Source organism: Paroedura picta, chromosome 3 (assembly GCF_049243985.1).
Source record: "Paroedura picta isolate Pp20150507F chromosome 3, Ppicta_v3.0, whole genome shotgun sequence".
NCBI classification, from domain to species: Eukaryota; Metazoa; Chordata; class Lepidosauria; order Squamata; family Gekkonidae; genus Paroedura; species Paroedura picta.
Genome location: NC_135371.1, coordinates 44,137,176 through 44,164,482, shown reverse-complemented (window position 1 = coordinate 44,164,482; position 27,307 = coordinate 44,137,176). Strand labels below are relative to the sequence as shown.

The following is a 27,307-nucleotide window of genomic DNA, read 5'->3' as shown; positions in this document are numbered from 1 at the left end:
AGTCAAAACATTCTATTTCCAGCAAACAAAATAACCCCCCTAAAAACATGAGAGACAAAGACTTCAAGTGTATTGTTGAAAATAGTTATTCTAGTCTCACCATGTGAACTTCTTCATCTACTGTGTAACCTTAACCTCAAATCCATACACAAATCACTAATGGCAGCCCCACACATGCATATGAAAGAATTACCTTTGAGATCAACATTTGCAGAGAGTAATTTAACCCTTCTCTCCACAGCCATGTAAAACCAACAATTTGTTAGAGGCATCTGATATGTCTGTCTCCCAGCCTCCCTACCCCCAGTACAAATAGTAGGCACATTGCTGGAGAGATAAGAAACTATTTCCATTCTATTGCCTGCTAGATGGTTACTTAAAGTATTCTGAAGTTCATGAAGAAAAAGGTGTTAAGATTTATGCAAACATCTTTATTATCTTTATTATATCTTTATTATATGAATAAGAGATCCTAGGGAAGATAGTCAAAATGCCAACTTGTACTAAAAATACACAGATTTTGAAATGTTTTTAAAAGACTTGCTTTACTGAGATATGGAATTACGGTCAGTAAATATGTTAATTTTGCATTTTTACCTTCAAATTGTCAGGAAGTTCAGAGCGACCTGCATAACCTGGATTCATGGTAATAGCAACGAAACAGTTGGGATTAAGTTTTAGTTCTGTCCCTTCAAAATTAAATATCTCCAGCTTCAGTTGTATAGCTCTCTGGATGCAAAGTATCTGCTGAGCTACCACAGACAGCACCTCCAGCTCAATGCGATTGAATTCATCAAAGCAGGCCCAAGCTCCGGAAGATGCCAGGCCCTTGAAAAACTGTAAAGTAAAAAAATTGGTAAGCTTGTAATTATATTCAAGACAGATCATAGGAAATATTCCAATGCCTTGGAGACATGTACTTTATACTTAGAACAGTAATCTGTTTGCGAGAATATCAAATTCGGTACTTCAGGCAAATAAAGCGGCTATATTAGAGGAAGCAAAAAATTGGAATGTCTCTGTACATGAGTCTTCCAAATCTTATGCAGTTATTTACTGATGCTATGGCATTGGCTTTGATTCAGCAGTGGTAGATTTGTACATTAATGTAAGGGAAGGGGTGTGGGAGAACCTGTACATACTTTTTCCTATACATTTAGCATGATTTTTGTGACCACCTATTGAATAGTCTGCAAGACATTTGCCTGTGGAAAGATGAGGATTTAATCTAATGCAGTTATAATTTAAAGGGCAAATACTAGATGAGCTGCCAGTGATTCGACATGGTTAGTTTCTGTACTCAGTACACAAGCAACAGGGACCAAGGTAGAATACAAAAAATGACAATGTATAGCTTGTTCTCAGTAGCTGTTGCTTGTGCTAAGCCTGAATTTTAGTTCCACATATTTGTTAAAGATGATTTTAATGTGCACACAAGCAGGGTCTGCACAATGGAGCTCTTCTGCCAGGCCAGTTCAAACAAGCAAATACTTAAGGGCCTCCCTCTGTGGCAAGTCAGACAACTTCCCCATCTTATTCAAAGTTGAAATAGAACTGATATGTCATCAACTGCTTGGTGTTTTAACTGTTTATTTTAAATTTTATTGCATTTAAATTGTATGTATCGACTGTTGTGAACCGCCCTGAGACAGCAGGGCTGATAGGGGTGGGTTATAGATTTGACAATAAGCAAACATTTTGAACTAGAAAACCACAATTATTATTTGCATCACTTTACCTTCCCCATGGCTAGGTAATCAAGGCCATCAGAACAGTTGAAGACGACACATTGTACAGCAAGAGCTTTAGCCAGGTCTTTGGTGGTTTCAGTTTTACCTGTGCCTGCTGGGCCCTCTGGAGCTCCACCAAGATTTAAATAAAATGCTCCAATCTAAGAAGAAAAGAAGAAAAGCAATTAAAATATTTCTAAACATAAATGCTGCCACAGTCTTTCAGTAGAAACAAAATTGCATGAAGTTAATGACACCGATAAACAATTCCACACTTGGTTAATTACACATGATCTAACATACTTTGCCTTAAAATTCACATCTCCCACCAAATCTTCTTTTCTCCTTGTTCCTTCTTTCCTTCCTCTACCCCCACCCCTCATTCACACACACACACACCTTATTTATTTTGAGTTACATCTCCCCTTTCTTATTTATATGCTCAAGGTAGTTAAGAAAAAAATCTGCATTGTGCAATGAGATTACTACATGTTAAAATTACACAATAATGTATGAAAACAGTCCCTGAAAACTGCGTACCTAAGACAGAGAATTTCATTCATGCTTAAGTTTAATCAAAGTTAGTGGATTTAAAGAAGTTTACAGTTTTCTTGATGGAGTATTCTGAAAATCACAACATTAGAATATATTTTCACACCACTATCCTAAATGCCTCAGGATATTCCGTATGATCTGAATTCTCAGATGTTCTAATTTTCATATAAAGACCTACCAAAGTTCGATAACATCGGTCTGTGAGAGGAGTAATCACGAGACGAGGAGAGTTGCCAAGATATTCATAGGCATATTTTACATTGCAGTTGATGATGCGCACCCGAACATTCTCATACTCCCAGTAATATCGCAGCTGAGCAAGCCACTGAAAATCTGTTTCGTTTGACACACCTGGTAATGACAGGGAAAATTTCTTAGGCTTCAATTTCAATTTACACTGCCAGGGTAATATGAAGAAAAAACAGGATGTTTTGAAAGTATGGCTCTATTCTATTTTGTTGTTACTGTTAGTGGGTTTAGATAAATTGCCATATATACTCACATATAAGCCAAGGCGCCTAATTTTACCACAAAATCTGGGCAAACTTATTGACTCGCATATAAGCCGAGGGTGGGAAATGCTCCATCATAACAGGCTCTCCCATCCAGCCTCCCCACCAGTAAATACAGAAAAGTCAAGAGGATGAATAGCTGCTGCTTTTTGTACCCCGCTTTTCACCCACAGAAACCAAAAGAATAGTTTGGAAGAAGTGATTAAGAAGAGGAAGAAGTGAAGGCAAAAGGGAAAAAAAAGATCAGAGTCCCTCAGTCAAACAATGTCCTACAAGCTGCCAGAGCAATGATTGGCTGGCTGGAGCAGGCTTTTATTTTAATTACCGTATATACCTGTGTAAAAGCCAAGGAGGGCTTTTTCAGTGTGATTAAAGGTGCTGAAAACTAGGCTTATATGCGAGTATAGGGTAAGCTAAAATATTTCAATAAGGAGAGAATTTAAAAGTCACAATTTCAAAGAAAAACATAATCACATAAGGCATTGAAAAAAAATGGGTTCTAATTTATATAATTGTCAAGCGTTGCAAGAACTCACAACAAGCTTCTTTAATAAAGAAAGCGTTTATTGAGAAGTTACTTCATACACCTAAGCTAAAAAAGTCAAATCTGCCTGAGGACAGATTTGCCTTCCCTTATCAAGGCAGTTCTCCCGCCTAAAACTTGAAAGTTCCCAAGGGAGGGGGGGAAAGGAGACAGCAGGTGCCATAAAACACAGTGTTACAATTCGCACGTCCTTGGTCCTCTCCGGACAAGATAAGATGTTATGGTTACAAAAGGCAGGCCCGGCCAAGAGGTTCAAAAGACAAATAATTCACAGCTCTCTGCGATAACAGGATGCACAACATAGTTTCAGTTTCAAGCAAGCATGCAAGCATAATATATGGGCCTGGGGCCTCAAGAACAAGACAGGGAAAAAGCTTAAGCAAATAATCATGGAGAGACTCATGCTAACTCATGGCAGGGTTCAGCAGCAATCCTGACAATAATAACAGAAAATCATGAAGAATTTATATTTTTACATACCACTTTCAATCATTTCCATAACAACATCTCTGGCATGCACATCAATAGTAACCAAAGCACCTAATGTAGTTCTTGTTTGCTTAGACAATTTTCCTCTTACCAGCTGTACAATGTCATTTAACTGAAGCTGAAGGTTACTGTGATAATTCTTTAAGCCCTGAAAAGTGAAAATAGAGTTAAAAAATTTCTGAGTAAGTGGTCTGTCCATATTATCGTTCATCTTTTCACGAACTTCTTAAAATGCATAGAATATTATACATCACATATATTTCTCTTGCATTCAATATTTCCCATTCATTTAGGCAAAATCACAGAGCTGGAAGAGACCTCCAGGGTCATCTAATCCAATCCCCTGCAGAATGCAGGAAATTCACAACTACCTACCCACCACAGTGACCCCAATTCTATGCCCAGATGATGCCCCCCCCCAAAAAACCCCTAGAACTAAAGGCCAGTCTGGCCTGAAGGAAATTTGTCTCCCAACCCCAAAGTGGCAATCAGCATTCCCCTTTGCATGCAGGAAAGGGCCACAAGAGCCAAGCATGGACACAATCCCTTCTGTTCATTCACTTATAATCTGCCTAAATTTACAGAATCAGCATTTCTAGCCGCTTTAAAACTTCCAAGGAAGGAGAACCCACCACCTCCCGAAGAAGCCTGTTCCACTGAGGAACCACTCTAACCATGCTTCTTCTGAACAACTTGGTATAATGGTTAGGAGTGCCAACTTCTAGATCCTTTTTGAACATACTAGAAGAATTATGTTTACCTACCAAAAGTAATGTAAAAAATTTACAAGTGCCAAAGGAAACCTTTGTGAGTGTGTGTGGGAGAGGGAAAGGGGGGGAAACTACTGGATTTTAAGTATAGATTAGATACTTGGCACTGACCTATTAATGCTGCATACATGATATAAGCAACAATAGTTAGAACCAAGCAAGGACCATCTTTAATTAGATACTTCAGTGTATAATTTAGTATTTGTCCATAGCACAGTGGTTCTCAACCTTCCTAATGCTATGACCCTTTAATACAGTTCCTCATGTTGTGGTCACCACCAACCATAAAATTCTGCAAGTGTTCTTTCACAGAAATTAAACCAAATAATTTTGGTTCACCAATGGCGTGAAGATCCACTGTCCATGATTGTATAAAAATTTGTTTTTTTCTGGGGCTTCTAAGTTCAGTTCTGCCTCTTGTCCCACCATGCCAATCTCACTCTTTTCCGTTGCTCCAGACAGACGAATGCTCTATCTCAATTTACCCTGGAAGGCTGTTGTGTAGATGGTGCCCCCCCAGCCAAGCTGCTTGCCCTGCCGTGACCCCTGTGAAAGGGTCGTTCGTCCCCCTAAGGGGTCCTGATCCCCAGGTTGAGAACCAATGCCATAGCAGGACACTCATTTTCCCCCATACCCATTTGCACACACTTCACTAACAATATCACCTGATTCTTCTATATCAGACTTTCTCAATTCTTTTACCATTGAGAAACCCTTGAAACATTCTTCAGGCTTCGAGAAACTCCAGAAGTGGCATGATCATGCAGAAAATGGTTGGGAAGCTTAGCTGTGTACATGCCCACCTGGGGCTCCTCCCCTTCCCACCACCTCCAGGAACAACACTGGCCATTTTAGAAGGAGGGACACGGTGATATGACCACATATGGTCATATCACCTGATAAATGTTTAACAAACTGTAAAAATATATTAAAAATAATTAACTCCCATCCATTTGGAAAACCCTTCCAGGGCCATCAAGAAAGCCCTAGTTGAGAAAGCCTGTTCTAGATCCTTATGTACTGGATTATTAACTGTTCCTCCAAATATTTAGTGGTGAATTATTTCATGTGTATTTTTAATTGTTAGACTCAATTTTTATTTTGACAAAAGGGAGGGGAATTCATGTAATTTCCTGTAGAAATGTATATCCCACTTTAGTAGTTCAAAGTAGTTAACATTAGTATGAAAATGACAAAAACACACAATAACTTTAATATGATTAAATAAGAAGTAAGCAACCAAATAAAAAGATAATACAGATATTGTCATCATACCTGTGGGCCACTAGCTATGGCTTCATGTACTTCACTTGTCCAGAACATTTGTGAGACACAGAGGACCACTTGGCCAGGCCACTCTCTCACCCAGTCTTTTCTTTCTCTTTCTGGATATGCCTATGAAAGTTAGTGAATGATACTTACTCCATTTGTAAAATTAATTACTCAGAATAATATATTCAATTCTAATAATGATTCAACTGAGCAATCAATCTCATTGTGATTGTAAGATTTAAAATGTCATAAAGTTTCTATGGATTCAAAAGTAAATTGGACCCTTTCTTTTAGTTTTCATTTAGCGACAAAGCAGTGTCCATCTTAAACTTAGTGTCAAAGTCCAAGGAGAACATATAACTCTTCTGCTCAGTATTCTGTTTGAAAGGTATGCCTTCCTCATGCATAAATATCCTGGGGGCCCCACTCAACTGTGATGTCTGATGCAACACTTCCATGCTGAAAACAGATCTAGCTAAGAGGTGTGCAGAGGAAATATACCCTAATGACTATAAAGCATAGGCACTACTATCCAGGAAATGGCAACAACCTGAAAGCCCGAGAACATGAATGAGTGCCAACAAATGGCATATCTTAGGATCTGCAGTGTGATGGTCCAGAGCAAACACCAGAGCAGACATAGGATGGTACTGTTACTTATGTAGCAGTGATTCCCAGGTCCAGCTAACTTAGGATCCTGCTGGCAAAGTGTTGTAAATGGAGGCACATGTCAAGGGTAGGGGAAGTGTTCAAAATACAGCAGTATAATGGTTAGAAAGCTTGTCTTACTGGAATATGTCTAGATAAGGGCTTGCAGAAACTTCCAAGATTGAGATAGACAAGTTTTAGTGACTTCTAGCCACTGGTATCCCTGCAATGTTTATAACAAAAAACAACCAATTCTTTATAGCATCAGTTACACATAAAAGTAACTCCATTCAATAGACTGATTATATACAAAGTCAATAAACCATAGTTTACATATGAGGCTTTATCGTTGCAGACTTCAAGGCTAGTGTGTTTTTAAAATCTTAACTTTAATGACACTTTCTATCAACTTATCTGGAATAGAAGCTATTTCCTATTCCAACTCATTTTTAAAAGACAGTATTGCATTGGGCATCTTTCTGGCTGCATATTTCAGTGAGGCACTGTCTACAAGGCTGACAAGTTTGTATTAGACCTCTTTAAGAAGTTTTGAATGTAATCTGAATCTTGTTGATTTTTATTTGTTAAATAGGTGAAGAATATACAATTTAATTCTAAACAGATTTGCATTATTCTAAGCCCACTGACTGCAATGGATACAGAAGGGTGTAACTCTACTTAGAACTGGACTGGTAATTTCTTATCACCTTGAGTTAACATAACTCTTCTGAAGCCTTCCTAAAAAACAGTGTTTAACTTCTGCAATAAAAACCATTGCAAAAAATTCATTTAGCTTCCCTGTAGTATCTTTCTCTAACAACCTTTCATATAGATATATCCGGAAATTAAGAATATACAACTGTATGTTGCATAGCAAAAGATTCATATCCAGCATGTGTTTTTTGAAGATGAATGCAAAAATATTTTTTTATAATTCTGTTATTTTCTAAAAAAACAAATCCAAACCCTTTTGACACCCAAACATAAATACCCTTCAGAATTTAAAATATTTAGAACATGAACTATGTTAGGCCATGTAAAACTCTCATTTTATTGTTCTTTCCAGGTTTTTGTTACATTCTGGCCATTACCATTTTTAAATTAAATGTCATGTATGGGAAGAAAAACCACAAGGCCATAAAACATGTAAAGAAAACAGCGTGAAATTAAACAGATAGGTCTGTGTTCGCATCTTTCAAGAGCCATTCTAATGGAAACATACCAGCCTTGATCTTGCAATGACATCATGAATGCTTTTCAGCATGATATCCTCCACTTGTATCAGCCACTTTTCCACAGCCCCTCGTGCTTCAGAAGTTGAAATAATTGAAATCAGCTCCACACGTTCACCTTCAGTGCTGTACATTGACTTGATATCCAGATTGGAAAGAAATTCGAGCTTAGCAATACCTTCAAAACATTTTTTCAAATGAGGCTGGACTCTGAGCGGGTCTTTAGTCTCTGACAGGATTTCCAACATTTCATCATTGGATAAGAAGAAAAAGCTACAAATAAATTCAAAGAAATGGCAAGCCCACCAAGTTACTGCAGATACTTCTGGATACTTTGAATCAAATACATAAATCTTTAAACTGCCCACGGCACCGCAGGCAAGGTGGGGGTGTGGAAATGTCTCATCCAGCTCTGCGGCTCCGTGGACTAAATAAAAGAGTAAGGGCTGGTGGGGAGGAGTTAGGGCGGGCTCTGTACGGGATAAAAACTCGGAGGAGCGAATCAGGAGCCGCGAAGCACTCCTCCGAGTGCCAATCCAGGGCCCAGTGGCCAATTGGGAGGCGCACCTCCCTATTGACTACTTGGCTCATCCCGAGAACAGCCGCCCGCGAACTCCACACTCCTCCCGACGGCCATCCTTGACATATGGCAGACGGCCAGGAGCCTTGCCCCACAGCGCTGCCCTCCGGGGAAACACACTTCCACTCAGCACAGTGCCTGCCTTGCCCTGCCTACACGACTGCGGATGCCACCCGAGCCCTTCTCACCTCCACCCCGACCGTCCGTTCCCGACCGTGACTCCCAGTTGCTCCCTGCCCGGCGGCCTGATGCGTCAGAGGTGCAAAGCGCCTCCCGACACGTCAGGCCGCCGGGCAGGGAGCAACTCACTTCTCCTCTGCATGCCCCACTAACGCCGCCCACGCCCTTCCCACCCCCGCCCGGCCCAGCCCAGCCCATGCCCTTCCCACCCCGATCCCCAGCGAACATCCACAGCCGCCGCGCGCACCCTATTCCCCCCCCACCCGCCAATAACTGTTCGCTCCTTTCCTCCTCTCCCTGGCCTTCGTCCCCGCCGCGCGCCCACTCCCCGAGCTCCTCACACTACTTGCCCGCTTCGTCGCCTCTCCCCGACCTTTCCCGGCGCCGCCATGCTCAGCCCTCTGCCATCCAAGATGGCCGCCGACACGCCGACAACGACGCGCAGCTGTCCACCGCAAGCGCCCTGCCGACCCCTCGCCGGCCGACCCCACAATGGACGCGCCAGCTGGGAGACTGTCACGGAGCCGGTTGCATGCCACTGCCCCACTCTGATTCCGGACCTAGCCTCCTTCACCGCTGCCGCGCATCTTCAACCAGCCTGCACCAGGTAAGTGCGGCCCGGCTGCCCAGGTGCACGCTACCACGCTCTCCACCCCACCCCATGCCCATTTTCCGCCCATTTTTATAAATGGGCTTTAAGTCTAGTATGACATATTGTAGGTTGATTGTGAGCACGATATAGCATACCGGGGAAAGAACAGACGTTTCTTCTCAAGATAAGCATTCAGTCCTTTCATTATTTTGTCCAGAAGTTCATTACAGTTCTGAAGCTTTTCTAACAAGCCTGTCAATGCGGTAGCAGCAAGAACCTACACAAACAAGGTATAATCAGTTTGCATACCAGGCATAGCACAGAATAGATTCTATGCCCAAGCTATCCTTAAAAGATCTCAAAAACACCAGCACCTGCTTCAGAACAGCAAATGAGTGCATATACCACATGTACATGCAGAAAGGAGCACAGACCACCCTGGCTACTGGTACACATATTCATTCAATTCACATGGCAGGTGTAGAAAAATGCCCCCTTTATAGACAATTTCAAAATGAAGCTGTTTCCCCCCCCCCAAGCTTTTTTTTGGGGGGGGATTGTTAATTACCTGTTCACCTCCCTTCAAACGTGAATTGGCCTACCCAGGAAGCATGTATCTGGTGGGGAAACAAGGTAACTTCCTGTGGAGACTAGTGGGACTTCTTTTTCCCAGCACCACCTGGGGTAATGCATGTGAGAGAAGATGGAGAGGTAATATCTCCTTGCTGACCATAGGAAGTGGGTTCTTTTGCCAGGTGACCAACAAAATAGGAGGTTGCTCTGATTTGAAAAGAGGTGAGTGGCCATCTTGGACCATGTGGCTGCCAAGTGAGCAGGGAATATGCAATAGGAACTTGTAGCCTACGCTATAAGATTAGATAGGGTATGTTTTAGCAGGAAGACAGAAGTTTTGCATTGTACTCAATTTCTTTTGACTCTTTTGTTTAACTGTGCTGTGCTAAAGATGAGCTTATAAACCTTTTTAAAATATATACCATTTATAAATGTGATGCTGGCAGTGGTTCTCTAACCCAGGTAGAGCTTCACTATCTCAGAAACACTAGCCCAGAGCAAGGCAAAAACCCAAGATCAGGGGAGAGAACTTGGCAAGCAGCTACTCCTTGGAAGAATTGTACACAGAATCATAGAATGATAGACTTGGAAGGGGCCATACAGGCCTTCTATTCCAACCTCCTGCTAAGTACAGAATCAGCCTAAAGCATCCAAGATAAGTATCTGTCCAGCTGCTGTTTGAAGACTGCCAATAAAGAGGAGCTCACTACCTCTTTAGGCAGTCAATTCCACTACTGAGCTACTCTGACTGTGAAATTCCCCTCCCCCCCCCGGATATCTAGCCAATATCGTTCTTCACATAGTTTAAACCCTTTACTGCGGGTCCTATTTTCTACAGCCAACAGGAACCTTTCCCAACCCTCCACTAAATTTTTCAAATACTCAAAGATGGCAATCATGTCCCCTCTCAACTTCCTCTTACAAGGTTGAACATTCTCAACTATCTCAGCCTTTCCTCATAGGGCTTGGTCTCCAGGCCCTGGATCATTCTCATTGCTCTTCTCTGAACCCTCTCGATTTTGTCCACATCCTTTTTGACGTGAGGCCCCCAGAACTGCACACAGTACTCCAAGTGGGGTCTGACCAATGCAGCATACAGTGGGAATCTGATATCTTGTGATTTTGATATGATGCCTCTGTTGATACAGTCCAAGGTTGCATTTGCCTTCTTTACCGCTGCATCACACTGCCTGCTATTTAGCTTACAGTTCACAAGTACCCCAAAATCATGGTCTCACACAATGCTACCCAGAAATGTCTGGTATGCATGCTTCTCATTTTTGTGACCCAGATGTAGAACTATACTTCTCCTTATTGAAATGCATCTTGTTCTCATTTGTCCACTTTTCCAGTCTATTTTCACTACTCCTCCCAATTTGGTGTCATCTGCAAATTCCATTAGGAATCCCCCAACCCCCTACAAGATCATTGATAAAAATGTTGAAAAGTGCTGGGCCCAATACTGAGCCCTGTGACACTCCACTGTTTAGCTCCCTCCATTCCATTGACAATCACTCTTTGGGTGATTGTCTGTTTTCTAGCCAGTTCCCTATCCACCTAACCATCTGAAAATACAATCATCCTTTCTGCCTCTTCTATTTGTGATTTTACTCCAATCCCCCTCTCCCTGAGTTCTCTTGATCTGCATGGCTATTAGTCCACATGGATCCTGCAACCCTGGAAATAAAAGGCTGTTGGGGCAAGAAGAGAATGAGGAAGAAATCTGCAATACTTGCGTCTGAAGACTGCAGGATCCAGCCATATGTATTTGCCTGACTTCTTAACTACTGATCTTATCAATACCATTTTACCTTGGGGTCTTTGGCACAGTATCTCATGATGTCTCTCCAATATCGGTCCACAGTCTGGAACTGACGCCCCTCTTCAGGCATCTGTTGCATAATATCCTCTGAAGAAAAGATGGGTTCTAAATAAAGCCACTGAGCCTGCACTTTCAACCATTCATCAATAGTCTCTTGAATTCTAATCAAGCGATCTTCCCACTCCTTAAAAATACAAAAAAGTTCTTTTAGGATCTTCAAAGTTGCACCTCCCTTGGGGTTTTGGATTTAAAAAAAAAATTATTGAGGACCCTTTTCACAAGACAGAACCTGAGCTTGTTCAGACCAAGCCATATATATTCAGTAAATTCATGACAGAGGCAAAATTTAAGACAGAGAATTCCTGATTCATAGCTCAGTCTTTTATAGTGCAATCTTATGAAAAGATATAACCTTCTAAGTCCTTTGAAATACACAGACTTCAATGTCTAATGTCCATCTCTTAAACAGTAGAAAAGAACAAGTCCAGTAACACCTTAAAGACTAACAAAATTGTCTTTTGTGAGTCACTGCTCACTTCTTCAGATACCTGAATCCTTATGCCTGAAGGAGTGAGCATTGAATCATGAAAGCTCGTAGTTCTATGTTATCAAGTACTACTGAACTGTGTTTGCTTCTACTGTTAGAGACTAACATGGTTCTCATCTTCATCCAGCTCTTAAATGAAATAATAATAATGTATTTTTTTAGAGTTTAGTCATCTTCAGCTATGCAATAAAACCTAGTAACAAATTAAACATCAATATATACATTTAGCCTGAATTAAAAGGATTCCTATGCCCTTGTTTACAAATACCTTCATTGGTTTTTCAAATGGTTTGATGAAAGGTGATCCCCTCATTGTTTGCGTTTTTACAATCTGGTCATCCAGAACAGTTTGAATCTCATCCACTGCAGACAGAATACTAACTCCTGTCTCGCGATATAAACTTATCTGAAAGGAAATAGCATCCCAGGTCTCCATCATCGTGTGCATTGCTTTTTCTAATGAGAATTCCTAAAGCACAATGGAGAAAAATTACTTCAGTATTACTGAATTAATTTGAATTATATGAAACTGCTACATAAGACTTAATCTTTATACCTTGCTTGCTCCCATACTTATGGTTTCAAATTCTTCTAGGTAAGGGGTCAAGTTCTGCTTTAGAACTTTTCTTAGTGTTGTTCCAGAATCTGGAGTTAAATCATATCCAACTATGTCGGACATCTTTAGCCAGTGACGAGCCCTTATGCCTGGGTTACAGAGGATAGTCACCAGAGGGATATGTTCCTGGGACACAGAAAATTTATTTTATTTCACTGATGTAAAAGTGTTCTGAAAATTGTAATTAAAAAAATTATTTTATGCAGTGCATCTGCTCCACAACCTCCAGAAAAATCTATATAATGCAAAGTAGCCTCATTATTCATAAGTCTTCACATGTAACTCAGTTTACAAAAATCATTGTATCACACATTCTACAGTGCTTTCCAATTTACTCTCAAATGTGTTAATTACAAATGTAAGACTCATAAGGGAGCTATTTTTAGAAATGCCCATTTACCTTGAAATCTTTAATCTGCTCCATTACTGCAGCACACATTATAGTGGTTGGACTATCTTTCTTTTCTTCCTCTACCTTTTCATCTACTAGTTGTCTGCGTTGCATTGACTTTTTCTTTTCTAGTTCAGCTTTCTTTAGCTTCTGTTGAAAGAACCTTATTGTCTTATATATTTCTCGAAAAAACTCATCTACTTCACTTTCCATACTTTCCCCATTAAGGTCTAAAAAAGCACCATCCATCCACCTAAGGAAAAGGAAATCAAAAATATTACTCTTGCACAGCAAAATGGATGACAAATATTAAACTTTATTTTCAGTGGATCTCTATTTAATTTATCAGGATCCACTCCACTCACCAAGATTATTATTTCAAGCAAGGTATGGCAACCTGTGTACAAATTTTAAAGACTAAAGAACTAATGTTCTGGTGTAAAGGGAGAACTTTATACTACTTTGCAGTTGTGTAAGAGTATCAATATGAGAAATTTGCACCTACTTGGATTGTGTAAATGGAAAAGACTGGCTTGGTAGCTCTGAGACAATATTATTAAATTTTGTACAGTGTTTTTCTGCAGCTACTGAAGCAGGATAAGCTCTAGAGAAGGACAGATAATTACGGTTGCATGGCTAACTGTTCCCAGTATATGATCCCTGAAATAAGCATGTGTAAGCATGTGCACTTCAGGCCACTTCAGCCGAAAAATGTCCAAAGCAGGGTTTTGATCCTACTGATTGATAAGGGTTCTATTTTAACAGATCCTCATCAGGCTACCAACTAGGAAAGACTCTGTTTAGAGTTGATCTACTCATAAAAGCCCTCTTTTAAGGTAAGAAGAGCCACCAAACAGTATATAGCTACTTGAAACATAGCCTTTCCCAGCTCATAGATTTGTAACTGATAAAGGACTGTATCACACTATCAACTAGATTGGGCAACTTTCTCAGCCACCAGATCAGTCTATATTTACAGGGCCCAGCCAGTTGCTTCACACAGCAAAATTCTCATAGCAGATTTGCTGCTGGTCTTTGAGGGCACATGCTTGCTTGGCATGAATTATTCTTTTTGACATGAGTAAGAAAACTAGATAACTCAGATCAAGAAGAGAACAAAGAGTCTCTCCAGTACTTGAAGGACTGCCTCCCCCTGTATTGTCCAAACCACCAATTAAGCTCCTGTTTTGAAGCCCTGCTCTTTGTACCACTATCTTCAGAGGGGAGGTGGGTGGCAACCAGAGACAAGGTTTTTTCAGTGGTAGCACCTCATCTTGGTAATTCCATCCCCTGTAATAATTGCCTTGTGCCTACCTTACTTTCTTTTAGGTATCTGGCTAAAACATTATTTTTCACCCAAGTTTTAACTAAATGTTAAAATTAAAATTAAGCATTTAACTAAATGCTTAAATGTTTTATGGCCTTCTTCTGGCCCAAGGATCATTTTATCTATATAATTTTAGGTTTCTCAATATGTATTTTCTGCTGTTGTTATGCCTTAAGTTGTTTTAATAGCTTTAGATTGATTTTAGTGGTTTGTTTTAATGACTACTTAATGGCTTTGGTTTTACTTACTGTAATTTAATGCTCTTGCTTTATTGTTGTAAGAGGTTTCAAATGTTCTAAATAAATATACTAGCATATTAATATGACAAAATATCTAAAAGGTAAATAATAAATTTAAATTACTGCCTCAAACAAAATATGGATATTCATTGTCAAACACAATGGTGTGAGAAGTTACATCCCCAGATTTTTCTCCAGCAAATAAAGCACTTTAAATACCGAAATAATTCTTTAATTACAATATATGTGTGTTTCATTACCGTTTTTCAGTCCGCTGCCATTTCAATATAAAAACAAAAAGTTTCTGGTAGGGCTCAATGTTAACTTTTAAAGTCTCCAAATCGGGGTATTCTGTCTGTTCCCACTGGAAGAGCCTCTCCTCTTTATTAATAAAAGCAACCATTTCATCGGCTTCTTGTATGCGTTTCTGCAGTGTTCGCATGTCAGTTACATACTAAAAAAACATACACAGAAATATGTCTTGAGAAATAGTGATGCAATTCAGTTAAGAACATATATTCAGTTAAGAACTCAACCCCTCCAAGAAAGAGGTTCTGTGGCTGGGTAGAAGGGGACAGGATCAGGAAGCACACCTCCCCTTCCTGGATGGGGTGCAGTTCACTGCTGTAACTACCACCAGGAATTTGGGGTGATCTTTGACACCTCCTTATCCATTTGTGCCAGGCTAGGCTACTAGCGCCCTACCTGTCCCCGGAACACTTGGCCACAGTGATCTATGCAACGGTCACTTCCAGATTAGACTTCTGTAACTTGCTCTACACAGGCCTTCCCCTGTCCCTGATCCGGAAATTACAATTGGTGCAGAATGAAGTTGCTAGGGTCATCACTAGATCATCTTGGAGAGCCCATGTCCAGCCAATACTGAGGCAACTGCACTGATTGCCAATCCTGTTCCAGATCAGGTTCAAGGTTCTGGTCCTTATCTTTGCCATCTGCGGTCAGGGCTCTGCATATCTGCAGGAGATATGCACTGTTTTTAAGATGGGTCACAGGTCACTCATTTAACATAGGTTGTGCTGGGGTATTCCAGATCACATCAATTAATCAGTCTTATGACTATTTCCTTCACAGGGACCCAACAAGAAATGTAACCTGGAACAATGACTCAATCCAAAGAACTGGATCCAGTTAGCCATGAGTGATTCCTCTCCCTTCCCCTGCCCTCAATGTAGCTCAACTTGCATGGCTATTAGTACATTAGTACATACAGGTCCTAAAATAAGCAACTTTTCCCTGGATTGAAGGGACTACTGTAAGGAGAGAAACAGTGCAAAATCCACACCGGCCATTACCATCTGCTGATGGACTGTCAATCCAATGAGAGATCTAGCATAAATGATAGTATTTATTTTCAAGACATATCCCAGTGCAAATTTGCTTTCAATGAACCAGTTCTTGACTTCTTTCCCTGCCCGCTAAATAAATCTTGAATAATATTATTGGTTATTATGTTTTCCCTCTCCAAATAATTTCCCTCTCTAAAAACTAGCAGAGAGCAAACATTAGTATAGATCATGTAGTATCAACATAGTCCAGCAGTTACTTGTACAGAGAAGCTTTCATGCAAGCAAGGGCTTCTCTACTCATTTAGAATTATAGGGAGATGAATGCATATCATACAAAGTAAGATAAACAGTCCCAGATGTTACAGAGGGGAGCAACATGTCTGGCAGAGTGAGAACTAAATTCAGGATTTTGCTTTCCCCTGCATATATTTACCATAAAGGTAAAGGTTAGCTTTGCCTAAAACTCAAGAACCTTGCTTTTCATATGTGCAGACTATTTACTATCAGATCTCTGTCTGATGAAACCCTTCCTACTACAAGACTTTGCTAACACTATCTTTAATCTGCTCCTGCGGAGAAGATTAAATGAAAGAGTAAGGGCTGTTGGGGAGGAGTTAGGGCGGGCTCTGTCTGGGATAAAAACTCGGAGGAGCGAATCAGGAGCCACGAAGTGAAGCAGCTCCTGATTCGCTCCTCCAAGTGGCACTCTAGGGCCAAGTGTCCAATTGGACACTTGGCCCGTCTCCCGAACGCCGCACCTCCAACTCTGCAGTCCTCCCGAGCCGCGATCCTCGCCGGATGGCCGCCAGAGAGGAGGCTCGCCCCACGCCACTGGAGTTGGGGAAACTGCTTCCCCTCCGCCCAGCGACTGCCCTTGACCACCGATGCAGCTCCTACCTACTCCGCCTCCCACGAACGCGCCCATCCCCACCGTTCCCACCCCAAACATCCGTTGCCGCCCGCCAGCACCTGCGACCTTCCCACGCCCCCACACACTTCCCACTCGCCGCTTCGCCGCCTCTCCCAGGTCTTTGCAGTCGCCGCTGCATCCACGCACCGAGCTCCTGGGGCCGCTTCCCTGCTTGTATGCCTCCCGACGACCTTCACCGCCAACCCAGCAGCCAAGCCCCCCACTCCACGAGGCTGCCAACGACAAGCAGGCCGCCGCCCACCCGCTCCGGCACCAATGCCCTGCCGACGCATCGCCAGACGGCCTCAAAATGGCCGCCGACACAACGGGACCGCTGCGGATGCACCAACACGCCAGCGCAAAGTGGTGCCCTCGCAAGCCGCGCCTCGCCGCTTCCACGGCTGATCCTCGCCTTCTCGCTGCTGCCCTGCGCCCCACCCACAGCGAGTCGCCCCGAGGAAACAGGGGCCCCAAGACCTACACCCACCAGCCCCGCCACCACTCACTCCTGCAGCTAGGGCCCGCTGTATTTATACCACAGCGGGGTTAATTTCTAGTCTAAATAATAAGGTAGTAAAATTATCAGTTTTACAGAACAGATACAAATCTTCACCATTTATCTTTTTGTCCTCTGCCAAACATGCTAAAGGGGGATTCTTTTAGCCTTTTACCACTTATGACACAGACCTGTTGCATGCGATCCAAATCTGAGTATTCTGTAAATTCCTGCATACGACGTGTCTGCTTTTCTATTTCTAGTATCAGTTTCTCACGTTTGGCCAGTAACTCGCTTTCACCTTTACGTTTAGACATTTCAATAATCTAAAACAGAAAATATTAATGTTAAAAGAAAGTTAGTGATAAGCATCTATGTATTGGCAGCTCTGGGCCGGGAAATTCCTGGAGATGTAAGGTGGAGTCTGGGGAGCAGAGCAGAGATGTGATAACCACAGAATTCCTCTGCAGCTGCTATTTTCTCTAGGGATAATGATAGCTGTAGTCTGGGGATCAGCTAAAATTTTGGGAGAGCTCCAGGCCCCACTGGATGACAAAACTAATTCCACAGGGATCAACATTTGTGACATCATTATCTCACAAGAGCTGCCTTACAATGAATCAGATCAAACATGCTGCATGCAACATTGGCTGACTGGTTAAAGATGACGCAATCAGGCTTCAAAACCAGCTCATTTGGGTTTCAAACACTGTTGTATATAAAACGAAGTATTTATTTACATCATCATTTTCATCAAAGATGGGATTAATATGGACAGGCCACAACAGGACATTTGCGTTAAGTGCCAAGTCGTCTTGGTCAAAGAGATAAACATCTAGCAGGTAATGCATTCGCTGCTTGCATTCCTACAAAAAAAATGAAATAGTTTCATTTCTCAAACAAACAGAAATCTGGTACTAATTAAAAACAACCTATCAAATGCACAATGAAGAACAAAGTTGGGAACAAAATTTGAAAAACAGATAGATCTCCATTATCTTTGACAAGGCTACGGAGATTTTCACGTTGTACTACTACTTACACAAAAGCACAACGTTTATTATATTCAGTATTGCATGTAATGCCACACAGTATAGTGAAAGGCAACCCAAGTGAGCTGAATATAAACTAAGATCCCATCTCCACCTGTTATTAGTAAAGAAATCAACTCAAAAACAATATGATCACTTACCTTGATCCTTTCATTCAGCTGCTGGATACCTACAGTTTTAGCCTTGTCTATATATGCTATACTTTCCATCATTTCCTCAGTTGTCTCTGGAATTTTTAATGCACGTTCTCTAATTTTTTCAAATTCTCGGCATATCCTGCAAGATACTTACATATTAATCTCCATCAAAGGTTTTAATGTAGTTATCTATAAGACATGTCTATTTATTTCTCATATTTCTAGCTGGCTTTCCTAGAAAGCTCTTGAAGCATTCTACAATAAAATCAATTGGCACATTAAATAAATACTGTCATATCAAAGGCACATTGTAAAAACTGTTACCATTAAAAATTAAAAGGAGGAATAAAATAAACTTCTGAGTTTTATATAAGCTCTAAAGGCCACTCTTCTAGAGGAGAATTTGTTGCTAAATTCCATGCAGGTAGTGACAGATTTGTCAGCAGCCTTTGATACAACTGACCATTGCATTCTTATCCATCATGTGAAATACGGAACTGGAATAAGGGGATTTCAAGCTTCAGTGATTTCAGTCTTTTCTGTCATGTGAGATACAGAGAGGTTCCACTGGAGAAGCAGAATAAACAGGCTGGGGGCTGTCTTGTGGAGCAGTGGTCCACAGCCTTTTTTAGGCTGCGGACCGGTGGGCGTGGGAGGGAGATCCGGCGGCCGTGCATGTGCATTTGCGCCATGTGTGGCCGTTTCGCGCTTGCGTGCATGTGCAGCCGGGCAACACATGCGCATTTGCGCCATACGTGGGCACAAGCGTGTGTGCTCAGCTGTTTTGTGCATGCACAAAATGGACACACATGCGGCCGCGCATGGAACAAATGCGCATGCGTGGCCGTCTCGCATGCATGGCTCCTCCCGCAAAAAGAAGCTTGTGGCCTGGGGAGAGGGAGCAGCGGCCCGGTGCAGGGGCCGTGCCGGGCCACGGCCCGGCGGTTGGGGACCACCGTGTGGAGTATTTCAAGGTTCTGTTCTCTCATCTATGTTCTTCAATGACACTATGAATCTACTGCATAAGGCCACCTGGCATTAGATTCTACTAGTACAACAGTGACACCCACCTCTGTATTTTATTATCTAAGTCTCCAGTTGCATCCCCCTTAGCTATGAATCAGTGTTCTGAAGCTGCATTCAGATGGCTCAGTCAGAACAAGTTTAAGCCAAATCCAGGTAAGGCAGAAATGATCAACTGGTCAGGAAGGCCAGTGTTTTAGAAGGACTAGACCCAAATATAGTGAATGGAGAGGAGTTGGCATTTGCAGAATCGGATAAGAACTGGGGGGGGGGGGGGGTGAGTGGCTCATGGGCCCAGCCTTGCTGTTTGAGAAGCAATGACTTAGAGAGTTTTCTATCAACTGCATTATGCAATTTGCTAACTAGCCTATCTGAGATTCAGGTGATCTGGCCATGCTGATCCATATTTTTTGAAACCTCATGGCTGGATCACAGTAAGGCACTCCTTACTGTGTTGCCCTTAAAAACAACCCAGAAATTGCAGCTCATGCAGAAAGCATCAGCCTGATTACTACCAGGGATTAGCCTACAGGAATTAATCTGACTTATTTTAAAATAGTTACACTGGCCACCGATTTGTTTCAAAATTCAATTCCCAGTACTGGTTAGGACCTTTAAAGCCCTTCACTGCTCAAGACCTATGTTTTTGAATGACTATCTCTTCCCATATGTAGAGATCCACTAGCTGTGGTCTTTAGGTTGCCACCTAGTTGTTCCCCTTAAGAGGGAACCTGGCAACAATTAGAGCTTATGCCTTTTCTATCACAGCTCCTACCTGCATTTAGAGGAATTTAGGAGGCACTGCTTGCTAGAACTTTTAATGGGGTATAGGCTGCAGGTAGTTTTTATGAGGGAGAGAGGTTATGTGAACCTTCTCCTAGGTTGTTTTATTGCAAAGGGATTTCAGAAACAGAATGGGAAGGGAGTTTGCTGAATTACAAGTTATTGCAGCACTCAGGACAATGGAACCCTCCAACTTAACAGAGATATCGGCTTCTTATCTCACTACAGGTGATAAGTCACTTAATTCTCACATATCCAGAAATTGATACATTGGAAATGTGCAAGCGCAGGCCAGCCATGGAGGTCTAGCTAAAGCCCTATAGGGGGTGCTACTACTGGAATGTACATGTGATGTGGGCAGAGCGCCCCCTCATCCCTCAGTTCCAAACTGCTGCAGAGAGCCTAGGCCGGAACACCTCAGTCTTGACCCCAAGACACAGGCTTACAGCAGAAATGGAGAGAGGGAATGTGTGTCTGCACACAATACTTCAACGAACCGTTACAGATAAGTGAAACTCTGTTTTCATTATCAGTCTTGTAGTGCAGCTCTACACTGGGACCTTCACGAGGTAATAACTGAGGCTGGCAGGGTGAGCCCTTAGGAGAACAAGGACTGCAGCTCCGCTCTTCCAAACTCTGAGTCTATCCTGTCTTGGAGGTTGATGGCATAATGCCTCGTGAAAGTCTCTTCTCTTGCCCAGGTCACTGCACAACAGATGTCCTTCAGTGGAACCTTGTGGTGGAAAGCAGCTGACAAACCCATAGCCCAAAGGGAGTGAGCTCAAACTCCAATAGGGGAAGGAACCTTTGTGAACAAATATGCTGAACTGATAGCAGAAACCATCCACCTGGAGATAGTGCTGGGAGAAGCCTTGTTTCCCTTATTGGGGCCCCAATAGCAGACAAACAAACAATTTTACTTCCTAAAATCCTTTATCCTGTGTAAATCCTTATCCATGGTTCCTCTATATATTTGTGAAACAGCCTTGGGGGTGGAACGTGTCCGGCTGTACAAGCTGGAATAGGGCCAATCAGGGTGCAGCCAGCAACGCTACAGTTCCCGCCCTCTCTCCCTGGACGCTAGCCACGTTCCTCTCAGATGTGCCAGAGACACAGAGAGACACAGAGCCCTGCCAGACCACACACAAGCCCTCATTCCCTCCTATTGCCCCTACTGAGAGAGAGGCACAGAGAAATGCAGAGAGAGCTACCCCAAGCTGCTGACAGAAACACAGAGAGAGCCACCCCTGCTGTGATGGAGGGAGAGATAGACAGAGAAAGCTGCCCCAAACTGCACACCAGCTCTCCTTCCCTCCTTCTGCTGCTAGGACACCTAGAGGGAAAGAGAGAGAGAGACAGAGAGAGATCTGCACCTCCCGGTGTTCCCCTGAGTCCTAGTGCCCATTGCATTCCTGCCTGCAATGGGCTTTCTTCCTAGTAATATAATAATGCCCTTCTAACATCTAGGGAATGCAAAGACCACTCAGATCAGGGTCAGATCAGGGAAGAAAATTGGCAAGGCAATGGCCTGTGACAAGTGGAAGTTGTAGTCTACTTTAGGGAGAAACTGCGAATTAGGGCGAAGGATTACCTGCGTCAGGAAGAATTGGAGAAAGGGAGGGTCAGCTCTAAGAGCGCTAATCTCACCCACCTGTCTAGCAGATGTAATAGATACTAAAAAGACAGTCTTCATAGAAAGCAGACCCAGAGAGACTGTGCTTAGAAGCTCAAAGGGGGGGGGGGGAGCATAAGGGCAGATAGAACCTACAACAAAGTCCACTGGGGGGTCAATTCCAGAGAAGGGAATAATATATTTAGTAATCCCTTAAGAAAACATTGGGAAAGTTTATGGGCAAAAAGTGAATACCTTTGAATCTGCTCACGAAACACAGAGAGAGCTGCTAAGTAAGAGCAGACAGAAGACACCACTAAACCCTCCATGGTCAGAATCAGGAGGTATTCCAGGACTGTGGGCAGGGAGCAAGAGAATGGACAAAGCCCTTCTTGAGGCACCATTGCTCAAATTAGCCCACTTAAGGCTGTATGAATACCTAGTAGAGGGGCACCTAGACTGTAAAAGCACCTCCACATCCTGAGAAAAAAAATCTCAGGATTCAGTGAAGTTTCCAAGCTGCTAGATGCAGCTTGTCTGGGTTGAAAAATGGAGGGGAAAGGAATGACAAGTCTGGACTCTCTGGGAAAGGAATCCTCCAGCCTGCTGCAAGCTCTATCAGTGCCGGGTACCAACACTGGCATGGCTAATCCGGTGCAAACAGAATCATGGAGGTTCGATCCTTTTGAGCCTTCTGTAAGCCCCTGGAAAAGAGTGATAAGGGGAGGAAAGCATAAAACAGGGTTCCCATTCACTGAAATTGGAAAGCATCTCCTATGGAGTTGTGCCCAATGTCCGCCATCGAGCAAAACCGATGACATTTGGCTGACAAGGGGGAGGCAAGTAGATCTACTGAGGGGAATCCCCACTGTTCCATGATTGGAAGCAGGTATTTGTAGTTCAGGGAACAATTGTACGGTAGCACGAACGTCCTGTTCAGGGCATCTGCCTGTTTTATGAAGCACTCTGAAGTTTATGTCTAGGCTGATAGCTGTTTCCCAGGTTCTTATGGCTTCAAGACACAGGCACCATGATGATACCCCACCTTGCTTGTTCAGATAATACATGCAAGAGGTATTGCCTGTCTGAATCAGAATGTTGCCCCATAGCATATCTGTAAAATGCGTCAAGGTCAAATGAACTGCATGCAATTCCAGGAAATTAATATGGCATTGTTGCTCAGAAATCAACCAGCAACCTTGGATTGCTCTGTTTAAACAATGAGCTCCCCAACCCAAGAGGGAGGCATCTGTGGTTAACATCAAGTTGTGACACCAAGGGCCAAAGGGCACTCCTGTCAGGGCATTAGACACCTCAGTCCACCATAAGAGGGACCTAATAACACCACATAGAACAGAGATACCTTTAAATGGGCTATCATAAACAGGAGAAAAGCTATGTAAAAACCAATGCTGTAGTTCCTTCATGTGAAAACAAGCAAAGGGAACTACCGCCATGGTAGAGGCTAACAGGCCCAACAATCTCTGGATAAATTTCGCATGTTTCCAGCGATTTCTTGATAGAGCATGGATCATGGCACAAATGGACCTGAAACGATCCTGGGGTAAAAAGGCTCGAGCTTGGGTAGACTCCAGAGTGGAGCCAATGAAGTCAACAACCCTTGAAGGGGTCAGGCATGACTTCTGAAAATTTACTTAAAGGCCCAGGTTTAAACAGAGTGCCAAAGTGACAGCAACCTGTGAATTCAGCAGATCCGCTGAGCCAGTCATCTAATTAGGGAAATCTCACTATCCCTTGAGTACAGAGGTAGGAAACTACCACTGCCATGCAATTCGTGAACACTCTTGGCGTTGTGGCCAAGCCAAAGGGAAGCACGGTATATTGGAAGATTGGGGATCCATTCCAAAAATAAGCATCCTTGAGATCAAGGACCACAAACCAAATCCCCAGGTGAGAGAAATTCAATAACTGAAAGCAGGGAGACCATTCGGAAACATGAAACAGATAAACATTTATTGAGATCCCTCCAATTCAAAATTGGACGGTAACCACCGTCTTTTTATCCACTAGCAAGAAATGAGAGTAGAAACCAACCTGGAGGAGACCATTGCATTGGAAGTTTGGTCTGGATTGAAAAGAAGGAAGTAGGAAGAAAGGTGCTCAGAGAATGGGCGGTCTGACGGCTTTTCTTTAGTGAATTGAGAAAATCATCTGTAGTTGCGGAAAGAAGAGTGTCCATCTCAAATGGAAGATCCTCCACTTTGGTTCTAGCATCAAGGGGCAAGGAACACCCCTTAACCAGGAACGGCACCAGAGTGATGGCTGACACCATAGCTCAAGGAGCTACCTCTGCTGAGTGATTGCCAGTGCTGATGGCCTGCTGAGATGTGCAAAGCACTTCGGTTTGCAGCAGTTTGGTTAAGGATTTGGGCTCTTCAGGCAACATGTTCAGGTACTTAGAAATGCCTTCCCACAGGACCATCTGGTACCCAGCATTTATCACCTGGTAATTAGTGGTGTGGAAGGAGAGGGTTGCAGAAGAGTAGGCCTTATGACCTAGGCCATCAAGTTTACGGCTCTCCCTATCCAAGGGAGCAAAGTGCTGTCCTGGGCACTGTTTGATCTGCATATCCTGTAGAACAGTGGAACTAGAGGGAGAACAGGTGGAGAAGAAAGCAGAATTGTCCTGCTTGACCTTATAAAAGGAATCAGGCTTCCTGGGGACTGGTGAAGCTGAGGCCCGCTTCTTCCAAATGGGAATAGTGAGGTCCTTAAAACCTTCCAGGATGGGAAAAGAGATGGTAGTGTGGGCGTTGGAGTAAAGGAGACTGAGAACCTTGTCCTTCAGAACGATCTAACCTTGCCTTAGGTGTAAAGCACTAGCAGATCTTGCAGGCCCCAACATTGTGTTCCTTATCCAGGCACAGAAGACACATCTCATGTTCGTTGGCTTGTGGGATTTTAACCCCACAACGGGAATACTTCTTGAAGACAGCATTTGAAGCCACAGTAGTAAGAGCTGAACTAGATGTGACTGTTCTTTGCAGCTGCAAAAAAAGGAACTGAGGGATGAGGGGGCACTCTGCCCACATAACGTGTGAGTTCTGGCAGGAAACCGCACACATGTACACCGTGATGGGGCGGGTAGCGACCCCTATAGGACTTTAGCTAGAAAAGACTTCGGTGGCTGGCCTGCACTTGCGCAGTCCCAATATGGGGCTGTACTACAAGACTGATAATGAATGTCAGGGCTCTCTCAGCCATACCTACCTCACAGGATGTCTGTTGTGGGGAGAGGAAAAGGAAGGCAATTGCAAGCCGCATTGAGAATTCTTCTGGTAGAGAAAAGTGGCATATAAGAGCCAACTCTTCTTCTTCAAATGGCGCTGCCTCACTGGGTAAAGATTTTTACCTAGATCTGCGTCACGCAGACAAGACCTGCTATTCATGCAAAGAGACTGGGTGATTCTTGTACCAGAATTGGAGATAACTTTCAGTCTTATGCTCTACTGATATTTAACAACAGGTCATAGCAGCAGATTGACATGGTTCAGCAGGAAAAAATATTCTCAGAGTGTCAATACATAAAAGGCAACAAATTACAATGTTGCGCCTGCAGTAACATCTTTTTAAAGCAAAAGGTTATATACGGCAAGAAATTCACTTACAGTTCATTTTCTTTTCTGTGATTGCGGACTAATCTGGCCAACAATTTATTTGCAAAGCTTCTTGCTTTCTCAACCAAACCTTGCTTCAAATCTTCACAGTCTAAACGAACCATTGGGAAATGAGCTAACATCGGCAGGCTCATTATTTCCTTTGCAAGGTTGAGAAATTCATCTGTAAACTTTAAAACAATATTACATTTGTTAACTTCAGTTACATTCTTTAAAATATGCTCCCTTTCAAAAAAAATCCCTACATTTAAAAAACCAGTAAGTCTGGGAGAAGATTAGGCGAGAGCCATTATCTAGTTTTCCGTGGGGATTTTTCCTTTTTGTATGAAGCAACATTCAGTTTATGGCGCTGCTCCTGCAGTCTGAGATAAAACTTATATATACATTAACCATTTTTCTGCAGTTTCGAAGAACTAGGCCTCAGAGGAAACAGAATCACGTTTGCTAGTTTATATAACCATTCAACATGACAGATAGAGCATACCTATCTACATAGAGTACTTTGCATCAGTTTTTATTAAAAACTTCAAACCTGCATGACGCAGCACAGAATCTCAACTAGAAATAAAGAGAACTGAATATGCTATAAAGAGTATCGTGTATTTTGTGGAAAGTGGGATCCCACTAGAATGAAATGTTATTTAATACTTATGTCCCACTCATTGCTTGCTTTTTATATTTCCTTATATACGTGTAAAGTCATTTAAAAAGGACACAGATGCACAAGACCCACTGACTAGGGCCACCTAGAAACCTGATTTTTGGAGGGGGGTATAAGATGCCTTGATAATAGAAACTCTGAAAATAGGACATTTGTAAATCATTCTCTCAACTGTGAGAACCGAAAAGCCCTTTTTGCCAAGGGACACAAAGAAGATACATGAGAAAACTAGGATCAGCAAGCTCTGGCCCCAACCTGCAAGCACTCACTGGGATGGATTGTAAGGTATATAAAGCCTAAACACACACATCCCTCAAATGAATATACTTTGTTCTGAGTAAGTTTAGTACATCACAGGTATTGTGCGACTGACACCTGGACTAGGGAAGGCAAGTATGTCATCTTAAAAGAACTTGCCTTTCCAGAAGAGTTGGTTCTTATATGCTACTTTCCTCTACCAGAAGGAGTCTCAAAGCGGCTTACAATCGCCTTCCCTTTCTTCTCCCCACAACAGACATCCTGGGAGGTAGTTGAGGCTGAGAGAGCCCTGGTATTACTGCTCGGTCAGAACAGCTTTATCAATGCTATGGCGAGCCCAAGGGTTCTCGATCTTTCATCAGTTGCAGACCTCAGGATGGGGAAGGGGGGAATGGCAAGATTCAGGAGGTTTACTCCTAAAGGGCACTCCCCGCTCCAAAGATTCCAGGAATTGAGCATGAAGGCCTCAGGTGGGATTTGGTCAAGGCTTTGATTTTCTGGCTTATGTACCACTTGCCTTTCCAATAGCAGGTGCCCTGTCAGATCTGATTGAGGCAGCTGCTACCTGGGTGCTGCACTTCCCAAAACTGATTATTCTGGGGGACTTCAACATTCATGTGGATGAGCCTACTTCTGGACAAGGCAAGGACCTGGTATCAGCCAGTGGGGGGGGGGGCTGGGCAGCTTGTTAGCAGGGCCGGGACAGAGCTCCTTAGCAGTCAGCTAGTCAGCTCCTTAGCAGTCCTTAACGATCAGTCAGCAGGCCGGGAGGGCCTCATCAGCAGGCCCAGCCTAGCAGACCAAGAGGCTC

The 27,307-nt window shown here is 42.8% G+C and overlaps 1 protein-coding gene across 7 annotated transcripts in view; it reads right to left on the bottom strand.

Moving 5' to 3' along the window:
• Positions 1-27,307, bottom strand: part of DNAH12 (dynein axonemal heavy chain 12) — a 164,965-nt gene that overhangs the window by 111,340 nt on the left and 26,318 nt on the right. For 6 of the 7 annotated variants that reach the window (XR_013229011.1, XM_077325482.1, XM_077325485.1 and 3 more), the window contains 16 exons: positions 25,569-25,747; positions 18,525-18,660; positions 18,073-18,198; positions 17,524-17,658; positions 14,880-15,073; positions 13,063-13,306; positions 12,603-12,788; positions 12,315-12,515; positions 11,489-11,683; positions 9,260-9,381; positions 7,743-8,025; positions 5,876-5,995; positions 3,822-3,978; positions 2,464-2,636; positions 1,739-1,891; positions 598-837 (listed from right to left, as the gene is read on the bottom strand). Coding sequence is in view for 6 of the 7 variants with exons in the window: in XM_077325482.1 (XP_077181597.1) it covers positions 598-837; positions 1,739-1,891; positions 2,464-2,636; positions 3,822-3,978; positions 5,876-5,995; positions 7,743-8,025; positions 9,260-9,381; positions 11,489-11,683; positions 12,315-12,515; positions 12,603-12,788; positions 13,063-13,306; positions 14,880-15,073; positions 17,524-17,658; positions 18,073-18,198; positions 18,525-18,660; positions 25,569-25,747 (2,844 nt within the window). In the remaining variant the exon portion in view is untranslated. The remainder of the gene's footprint in view (positions 1-597; positions 838-1,738; positions 1,892-2,463; positions 2,637-3,821; positions 3,979-5,875; positions 5,996-7,742; positions 8,026-9,259; positions 9,382-11,488; positions 11,684-12,314; positions 12,516-12,602; positions 12,789-13,062; positions 13,307-14,879; positions 15,074-17,523; positions 17,659-18,072; positions 18,199-18,524; positions 18,661-25,568; positions 25,748-27,307) is intronic. The other variant, XM_077325484.1, reaches the window with a different exon arrangement.